Source organism: Rattus rattus, chromosome 2 (assembly GCF_011064425.1).
Source record: "Rattus rattus isolate New Zealand chromosome 2, Rrattus_CSIRO_v1, whole genome shotgun sequence".
In the NCBI taxonomy this organism is placed as follows: Eukaryota; Metazoa; Chordata; class Mammalia; order Rodentia; family Muridae; genus Rattus; species Rattus rattus.
Window position 1 is genome coordinate 101,477,076 of NC_046155.1, and position 10,541 is coordinate 101,487,616.

Genomic DNA, 10,541 nt, shown 5'->3' on the forward strand with positions numbered 1-10,541 from the left:
CTTAGGTATATTTTACCTGCATTTATGTCTGCGTACCACATGCATGCGTTGTGCCTGGAGAGCAGAAGAGGGTGTTGGAGGCCCTAGAACTGGAGTTACAGTGGTTATGATCTGCACTAGGGTGGTGGCACTCAAACCTGGGTCCTCGGGAAGAGCAGTCAGTGGTCTTCCACACTGAGGCATCACTAACCTTTCTTAGGTTTTTTTCTTTTGCCATTTTGCTGAATAGATGAAAACCTCTGGGCAGAGGTTTATTCTGATGTTATCATTACAGGGGGATCCAGAACATCATCCTAAATTCTCTACCTGGTGAGTGAGGTCTTGAGTTTGAAACCTAGGTGGTATGACATAAAAACATACATGTGTGGACTTCATTCCACGTGCATATTGCAATACATATACAAGCAAACCCCAATCCAAAAAACTGCATTCTGTCCCTGGAAGCAGCGTCACGTGTAGAGTTAACAGAAGCGTCTCCACTGTTCCTTTGGGACTGAGAGGAGAAAGTATGTGTGTCCCTTAGGCTTTGCCTATTTTTTTTCCTCCTGCATTAAGACTGATAACACAATATAAAGGGGTATGGTAGCAACCCCTTGCAAGTCCTTGCCTTCTCCTTTTGTTATTTTCGCCCCTTTGTAGATTTGCTGTGTATCCGTCCACCATACTTTCTTTCTGTTTGGCCTGATTCCCAAGATTAGGTGAGTGCTGGCATTTAAATGCGTTTGTCTGCAAGTAGGATTTGGCCAGAGAGAGGGAGTAAATATAAAGCCATAAGGGCGGTGGCTTTCAAACCTGGATCCTCTGGCAGAGCAGCCAGTGATCTTACACACTGAGGCATCACCTCAGCCAGGTCGTTTTCTTATGTGGGCTTTTTTTGGGGGGAGGGGGTGTTTTGTCAAATAGATGAAAAAATAAACCACAGGCAGAGGTTTATTCTGGTGTCCTTATTACTGTGGGGACACCTCTCTCCCACCTGTGTTATTGTTCCACTAAGTGGACATCTAAAGCTTGAAACAGATGAACAATTATGCAGTTAAGCATGGCCACACTTGGTGTTGTTCAGGCAACTTCTGTGCTGGGACACATGGGTAATCTAAAAACCAGAGTCAAATGTGATGTACATGCCCAGAGACGCTCTTGTTAAAATTTTGTCCAGCTGTGTTTTTCTGCCTTCATCCAACAGTTAATAATTATTCTTTTTTTTTTTTTTTTGTTTCTTTCTTTTTCGGAGCTGGGGACCGAACCCAGGGCCTTGTGCTTCCTAGGCAAGCGCTCTACCACTGAGCTAAATCCCCAACCCCAATAACTATTCTTGATATGAGGTGCACACAATCTCATATGGGAGCAAAGCTTCCTACAAGCTAACTGTGCCCCAGAGAGTGTATCTTCGAAGCATGCTTTATTTTGTCATAATATACGCCAGGGGAATCAGAGATGTCAGATCCTTTAAAAACTGGAGAGTCTAAGAAGTATGTATTTCAAATAGCTCTCCAAATTCTCACAGATAAAAGCTTGGAAGTAGGAGAAAAGTTAATTATAGAACCTGACTTTCTGTCCCCACAGCATACACTCTGTGAGAGTATTTTTTCATAAGTTTTTTTTTTTTGGCACATCTGAATGTGTGTCTTATGATTTTGTAACATTTGGCATGAAATTAACAGACTCCTTTAAACTGTGGAATAGCCAATCCTACTTAGTTCACATTAAAATTTCCTCACTTTCTATTTCTTTCATTTTATTATGATAAAAAATATTTATCTGTGTATACTTGTGTGTAGGCATGAGTGACCTGGTGTGCATGTGGCACCCAGAGGACAGCTTGCTGGAGTCAGTGAGTCCTGGGAATTAAACTCAGGTTCTCAGTTTAAACAGAAGGATTGTTGTTAAAAAAAATCTCCTCAGGCTGGAAAGATGGCTCAGTGGTTAAGAGCACTGACTGCTCTTCCAGAGGTTCCGGGTTCAATTCACACCAACCACATGGTGGCTCCCACACATCTGTAATGGGATCCGATGCCTTCTTCTGGTGTGTCTGAAAACAGTAACAATGTACTCATATAAATAAAATAAATACATCTTTTTTAAAAAGGTCTCCTCTGCCAGGTGATTTTGCCACTCACTGTTAATCCTAGCACAGGCAGGGGCAGAGAGGCAGAGAGGCAGAGAGGCAGAGAGGCAGAGAGGCAGAGAGGCAGAGAGGCAGAGAGGCAGAGAGGCAGAGAGGAAGAGAGGCAGAGGCCGGTGGATCTTAAAAATCAAAAACCCTAGCCCATATAGTGTTACTAAGCCCAAGAATCAAAATCTTACATACTTGTATAAGTACAGTGTTGGAGACCGACTCTCTCCTTCCTCTTATTTTGAGGTAAAGGACCCCTGAGTTCCAGCTGAGCAAATTTCTAACTTAAATTTTAGTTACATATGTGATCCAGCATCATGTTGGAATTAACTAGAATTTACTGATCTTAATCATGTTACTAAGTAGCAATACAAGGTTTCGGCCTTAGAAATCTAAGGGCCATAGTCTTCAGGCCCCTTTGAAGTAAGTAGTAGTTTGCCTCGAAGCATAGGTACATATTCAACAGTGACACCATATTCAACCAAGGATTAACCAATATGTCAATAAAGACTGCAGTCTGCTAACTTGTAAAAACGTGTGTCTTGTAGTCTGTGGATCTACATCAGAAGACAGGGTATAATGTGGAATAAGGGTAATCTGGAGAGCTCCCTAGAAAGCACGTCAGTCAGATAGAAGGTACCCGGAGGAACAAAAGATGTTTCCTTAGATGGAGTAACCATGGTGCGTCGTGATAGCCTGTTGTGAGCTCATTGCTGCCATCAGTTATCGCTTCACAAAGTCATCCTGGATGATAAATTACTTTAGGAACCCATAGTGATACACGGTGGGAAGTGACAATGATTCCAGAGATGCTGAATGCTGTTAGTGTTCTCCGTTCTTAGGCTAGGTGACAACGTGGCCTGCTATGATTACCTATAACATGAGCAGTTACAACCCAGAGCCCTTCCTTTTGGTGGGGATCCCAGGCTTGGAGCAATTCCATGTGTGGATTGGCATTCCCTTCTGTGTGATCTACGTCATAGCTGTGACGGGAAACTGTGTCCTTCTCTACCTCATCGTAGCGGAGCGGAGCCTTCACGAGCCCATGTTTTTTTTCCTGTCCATGCTGGCATTGACCGATCTCATCTTGTCCACAGCTGGTGTGCCTAAAACACTCAGCATCTTCTGGATGGGGGCTCGAGAAATCACGTTCCCAGGCTGCCTTACCCAAATGTTCTTCCTCCACTACAGCTTTGTCCTGGACTCAGCTATTCTAATGGCCATGGCCTTTGATCGCTACGTGGCCATCTGCTCACCCTTGAGGTATGCTACCATCTTGACCCCCAAGACTATTATCAAGATTGCTGTGGGCATCTCCTTTCGAAGTTTCTGTATCATCTTGCCAGATGTATTCTTGTTGACGCGCTTACCTTTCTGTAGGACACGCATCATACCTCACACCTACTGTGAGCACATAGGTATTGCCCGGCTGGCATGTGCAGATATCTCCATCAACATCTGGTATGGATTTTGTGTCCCCATCATGACAGTCATCTCAGATGTGGTCCTCATTGCTGTGTCTTACACCCTCATCCTATGTGCCGTTTTTCGCCTCCCCTCCAGAGATGCACGCCAGAAAGCCCTGGGCACCTGTGGTTCCCATGTCTGTGTCATCCTCATGTTTTACATACCTGCCTTTTTCTCCATCCTTGCTCATCGCTTTGGACACAATGTGTCCCTCACGTTTCACATCATGTTCGCCAATCTCTACATTGTTATTCCACCAGCCATGAACCCTATTGTCTACGGAGTGAAAACCAAGCAGATCAGAGATAAGGTCATCCTTTTATTCTCTGTCAAGAGCACAGAAGGTTGATCTATTGATCTGCAGAAGAGGCAGGGGTATTTCACAGTGCATATAGTTTTAGCAAGAATGAAACAGTGTGGCAAAAGCAAAAGAGAATTCTATTTATGGTCAGAACTGTTTATAGATGCTTTGTGTACAAGGTAGGACTATACAATACATAGTCTCATGGATGTAAAACAATCTGTGATAACCTCCTTTGTTGTGTGATGACACTGCCAGAGAAAGGAAGAGAGAGAGAGATAGATAGATAGAGAGAGAGAGAGAGAGAGAGAGAGATTTGAATGATTTGAAAATTGAAATTGGCAATTCCAATGAGAGAAATGTGTTAAGACAGAGACACTGAAGAAAAAAGACTGAATGAACAAGGGAATTGAAAAATCACTCATATAAGGGATTAGCAGGTAGATATTAGGATACTTCTAATGAAATTCAGTTATATTTACTGTACATTTTAGGTTTCTGACTAGTTTAAAATGTGTCCCCCATAATATTCCAAAACCCTTTAGCTCAACATAAACAGCTGAGCACAGTGCTAGAGATGAGAAAATTAACATGCATAACAGTGCCAGGGGGCTTGCTTGGCACTGTGAGAAAACAGCCTCTGGGTTGCCAGGTTCATTCAGAATGTAAGCTGTAGAATTCTTTTTCGGAGAATAAAACCCTTGAAAACTGGTTGGGATTAAGGAGTTCTCACAGTGCATGGACCTCAAGCCAATCTATTTTGACATTAAAGTACTAAATTCATGCATGCCACACAGAGGACTTGAGGATCTCTGTTCTACAGATTGTACATGCGAATATTCTGGGGCTTAAGAAGATGCTAAGCCTTACTACAGAGGCACCAGCTATACAGGTAGTTGCAGTCCAGGTTTATTGCTCTCTATTCATGACAACCAAATGTAGGAATGAGCATTGAGTTTTGTCAGTGGATGAATGCTATCATGTTGGGGAGAGGAGTGCTGCAGGAAGGAAAGGGAAAGGGGAAATGAAGTAATTATATTATAATCTCAAAAAGTAAAATGTTAGTTTAAAAAACAGAACCTATGGTACCTACTTAATGAATTTTTAATCAGACATAAAAACAAACAAGACATTTCAAGAAACATGGAACTTGAAATTACCAATTGAATCATAGTAAACAAAGTTGCTCAGATTCAGAAAGACAAACCTTGCAACCTTGCATTTCTCTCAGGTGGATCCAATATTTTAAGTGTGTGTGTGTGTGTGTGTGTGTGTGTGTGTGTGTGTGTGTGTGTGTGTGTGTGTGTGGTATGTCTATAAAAACACTAGGAAGGGGGTCATGAGAATGGAAAAGAGACTTATCCCCTTAATTCGAATTATCGAATTACGTTTAAAAAGTCCAGGTTACTCACACAGAAGAAGTTCTCTTCTACAAGGCTTGTTTTGAAATCCAGCCAATTGGCTTCCCCAGAACATTTCCAGCTCCCCAGAACATGGTGCAGTTTCCTGATAGTTACAAGCCCAGGCTCTGCATGACCCACTTATATTTCCTTGGGCCATATGTTCAGTTTTGTTATTATCTGTTGACACTTTACTATGGAGGAGAAGCATCTGGCTTGTTTCACTTTCTGCCTTCCTTTTGGGATACAGTCTCTGTTCTTCCCCTTCTGCAGATAGTTACCTTAGGGCTTCCTGTTCTTTTGAGAGAGGAACTCTTAACTCTGTAACCAGTGCTGGTCTGGAACTCACTAGCCGAGTGGACTGACTCCAATTGCAGGCCTGCATCCCCATACCTGGCTTGACAGGATGATTTTAATTTCACGATGCTATTTCCCTACATATGTGCCATTATGATTTGTTCTCAGTTGCTTCTCGCTCCTGTTACCCTCCGTACTCTACCTAGTTCCCTATTTCCTCCTGGAAGTACCTCTTTTTCTTTCTTATCACATCTATATTTCGTTGCCTCTTGGGAAAAATAGAGGTCTTAAGTGGAGGAGATGTAGGGTAGGGGAAAGAAGGTGATAGGGTCTGTATGAAAGCAGATGAGACAGAATAAGAAAGGAATTAAGGCAGTAGCTCAGTGTTATGCAAAGGCAACAAAAAGAAAATAAAATGCAGAGATAGGCCCCCTCCCTCTCCCAACAACAGCAGCAGCAGCAGCAGCAGCAACAACAACAACAACAACAACAAGGAAAACACTCTAGGGCAAGGAGGAGCAGATTCTGCCAGCTGCCATTATCCAAATCTCATTATCTGAACAACAGGACCTATACCTTGAGGAGACTGTCTAAGGTTCTTAGCAAGTTTTACTAATGGGGAGCTGGCATAAAATCTTGATGGCATTCCCACTGAGCCCAGAGTCACGGAAATAGACTAAGGTGGGGAAATGCGCAGAAGTTGCAGGGCCTGTTTTTATTATTGTTGTTAACCGTAGGTGTCTTTTCAAAGTTTAAATTGTATAGTTACTATTTTTTAAATTAAGATGTCATGTATCTTGCGTTGAAGCTTTTTTGAAGATTAAAGAAAAAAAGAAATAAATAGATGCAGGGTATAATGTACATTGCTATACATATATTATGAAATGATAAATCAAAGTAATTGACAGATTTTATTTCATTTATGTATTTGCAGCAGTAATAGTTTTAGATCTATCTTTAGAAAGCAATTTGGAAGTACACAATGTATTATTTTCACGGCACGGTATAACTACAGTGAGTTCACTAGAACTTAATTTTTTTAAGATTTATTTATTTATTATATATAAGTACACTGTCACTGTCTTCAGGCACACCAAAAGAGGGTATCAGATCCCATTATAGATGGTTGTAAACCACCATGTGGTTGCTGGGATTTGAACTCAAGACCTCTGAAAGAGCAATCAGTGCTCTTAACCACTGAGCCATCTCTCCAGCCCCCCAGAATTTACTTTTTAATGTCTAGCTCTATAGACTTTGTTTTCAAAGTCATATCTCCCTGTTTACTGCCCCTGGTCACTCTAGCCAACAGTATCCACCCTCTCATTCTATGTCAATTAGAGTCTAGTCATCAAAAATCAAGGCCCATCATACTCTATGAGGATTCTGCTTTCTGTGCTAGACTGTTAAAAATATTCACAGGTATTAGGCAATTTTCTGGTAATTTCCATGTTGCTGAGAACATGGATTAGCTAAGAGCTGATATTTTAAAAGCTTTCTGAGGATTCAAAAAATAAACAGATTGTGAGTTAAGATAACTTGAAAGTACACACTCTATTCATGTTGGTAGGAAATAAAACCCATGGCTATTCACTGACATGCACGAACGGCTTCCATGAAAGACTAATGGAGTTAGAAAGCAAAACAAAGAAGAGAAGGGACCATTGTGTTCACTGTCTCTCTTGCTCCTCCCACTCTCTGTCTCTGCCCAGATGACTGCTATTATTTTTCTACCTTCCCTCCCAAGAGAATGTACATTTCTATAACTCTGTGGCCTCTGTCAGTAATCCTATATGATCGTTGGTATTTATATGTGACCTTTCCTTTAACATTTTTAAATTAACTAATTAATTAACTAATTATTAATCATATACAATGCAATTTGATCATATATACCCTCTTCCAAGTGCTTCCAGGTCCACCCATCTTCTCTACTCCCACAAATCCAACTATGTGTTTTTTTATCTTTTTAAATCCATGAGTCCAATTTATGCTGCCTGAATACTCTTGAGTATGTGGCCATTGCTGGAGCATCAATCTACTAGGGGCCACATCCTTAAAAAAACTGATGGTCTCCCAGAAACCATCAGCTTCTCTGGGAATGTTGGCTTTCTGACCTTGTAGGGTCAGCATTACAGGAGAGTGTTTGGATTTGCAGAGCGTCTTAGCTGCCCTGTCAGTGTCTATACTGCTGTTGCTATTTCTCTTACTTCAGATATGTCAATTTGAAAACCGAGAGTATAGTTTTCAACTCCTGCCCCTTTACTTTTTATTCAAGGAGAAAGAAAGTCCAGCTTCTCTTCCTGAAAGGTCAGATTTACAACTCCTCATCCACGGCTGTTTTTGGCATGTAAGGTTACAAACTTTATGTTCCACCATCAGATCATGGATGAAAAATCTATGTTCTGTTTTGCTCTGAAAGATAATCACACAAAACTCAGTGACTTTTCCATAAACAAATTGTCTAATTCTGTGTATTATATTTTTGTGTGAGAATTCTTCAGCTATAGACTTCTATTGGTTAACTGACATATAAGAGTATGCACAAAACATCATTATGATTGGGAACTACAACCAGTTACAAAGTTGGATAGTGTGTTGACAACTAGAGCTATTAAGTTGTTTGATATGGGAAATCGTACAGTGCTTGAGGAAAAGGAAGTTTTGTGAACAGTCATTTCTATTATTGTCATGTAAGAGCCTCCCAATGTAGACGGAGATGGCATCGAAGATAGGCGGAGTTTGCCTTCAAACTCCTCTTGCCAGGCCCACCACCTTTTGGAGTGATGTGACAATTCAGGTGAGTGAAAGGTACTTGCAGGATGCTTTGTGTATGTTACCTAAGTAGGCACAGCCACTTTTGGAGGGAGATGTAGAATCCTCATCACACCGAGAAAACACTAAGGAAAAGTTGAGGAGAGTGCTCAAGGCTGCATGGTAGTGAAGTTTTGTTTGAAAATTCAGCCTGGAAGAAAAACATCCAGGTTGTTTCCATCAAAATATCTCTTTTCAGAGCTTATGGGATAGAGACAGTCCTTAAGAACAACAATAACTTCCCAACGATAACTGGTTCTACCATCTGTCTAGAGTAAAGAGACTGTCAATCTGCTTTTGCTGTTCTCACATGCAATAGATCTTTGGGGACCTCTTGGCCAAGTTTCCATTTTTCCCTAGTGTGCCAGGCATGTAAACCTGGGGTCCAGGAAACTGCACAGAGATAGTTTTGAGCTGCTAAGGCTTCACTAACACTGCACAGCTGAGACCTCAGGCCCACAGGGACTTGGAGTTCGTTGGCCCTGAGAGATGCTCACAGGAGGAGCCCATAAATCCTATTCACTTCCACCTGCTGTCTCTCAGCTTGCCATAGAAGCATCTTCAGAGTTTGTAAGGTTCTGGCTACTGTGTAGAGACAAGGTACCTTTTCCTCATCTTAAATACAGCATCCACAGCACAGAGGTGAGAGATCCACGTCTCATGAGCAGTAGCAGTCGTCAGTCAAAGATGGTTTAGACTTTAGACACAATCTGAGGACTCCTCTCCTTCAGAGACCCTTTCTGCTACACTCAGATGTGACAGAACTCTTTCAGTGTACCTTAAGTTAAAATAAAACACAAAGTGTGAGTTGGATATGGAAGCAAAATACTAGGAGCAGCTGAATGATTCCGAACTTATTTGTTCAATTGAGTCAAAGGGGGAATAAAAGCTTTTGATTAGATCAAAGAAAGAATTTCCTTTGACAACAGAGCCCATTGGGATTGGGCTGGTTACAAGACCACTGTTAAACAAAATTTGAATCATGGGATACTGCCCTCTCATGCCACCTTGTCTTACCATTCTGACACAATACAGCGACACAGAGGCAAAATAGTAATGCTTTGTGCCAGCTTCTCAAGGTGACGGCACAGCAGGAAGCTAAGTGCAGAGTGTGCAGGAGCACGTGCAGTGTGCAGGAGTACTACAGGGCATACAGGGCAGCATGGCTCCCTACTCTCCTCTGGTTCTGTGAAAAGAAAAAACTAAAGTCCTAACAACCCCTTATTTACCACATCGTAGGCACTGTTGAGCCCTATATATTTATATATTTTTGATTTGTGGTTTGTTTTATTTTCTTTAACTACAGGTGTTTGGATCTAAGGTCTCAGGCAAGCTGGGCAAGTGCCACCACTGAGCTCTGTCCCTGGTCCTTTAGATTTATAACACATACGTCATCTATTATATCTAATCTAACTATATCTGTATATCACTCCTTAATCTCCTGTGGAGTTGATGCATTTAGGACTATCCTCATCTTAGAATAAGAATACGAATGCTGAGAGGGCCTGACGACCCTGTGCTAAGTCACGGCTTTTGTAGCAGAAGTTGGGTTTGCAGCTAAACAACCTGGCTTCAGAGCCTGCTTGGAATTTTGTCATTGGGCTGAAGGAGGAAAAAATAAGAAAAAATGTAAATGATGTCATATTTCTATCCTTACTTCTTCCAGAAATCAGATGAGGACCCATAATTGGATCAAATTATGCTTCCGATGTTATCGATTCTCCCCAAATAATAAAGAAAAGAAGACTGAACAGAGGGTTCTAATTTTTTTCTTGATCCCTTCCACCTTGCCTTCTGTGTATCTGGCTGGACTTCTTAAGGTTCTGGTGCTCTATCCTTGCCAAATGTGGTCCTTTTTAAAAAAATTAATCTGACAGATAAATTATATTTACTTATTATATACAAAATAATATTTTAAATTATGATGTGCAATGTTTATTTATTTATTTATTTATTTATTTATTTATTTATTTATTATTGTTTACTTATTCACTTTACATCCCATTCACTGCCCCGTTCCCAGTCATTACCTCCCACAATCCCTCCCCATCTCCTCTCCACTTGGTACTCCGCAACCCCGGCATATAAAGTAACTGAGAGGCTAGGTACATCTGCTCCCACTGAGGCCAGACAAAGCAGCCCAACCACATAG

General features: G+C 41.3%; 1 protein-coding gene across 1 annotated transcript; it reads left to right on the forward strand.

The window, feature by feature from the left end:
• The first annotated feature begins 2,966 nt into the window (after positions 1-2,966).
• On the forward strand, positions 2,967-3,929 carry LOC116893988 (olfactory receptor 52H1). The gene has a single exon (XM_032895703.1). The coding sequence runs from the start codon at positions 2,979-2,981 to the stop codon at positions 3,927-3,929; it is 951 nt and encodes a 316-aa protein (XP_032751594.1). The 5' UTR covers positions 2,967-2,978.
• The last annotated feature ends 6,612 nt before the right edge of the window (positions 3,930-10,541 follow it).

What these genes read in the sequence shown, in the direction of transcription:
- LOC116893988 (XM_032895703.1), top strand. Translation starts at nt 2,979, where the DNA reads ATGATTACCTATAACATGAGCAGTTACAACCCAGAGCCCTTCCTTTTG.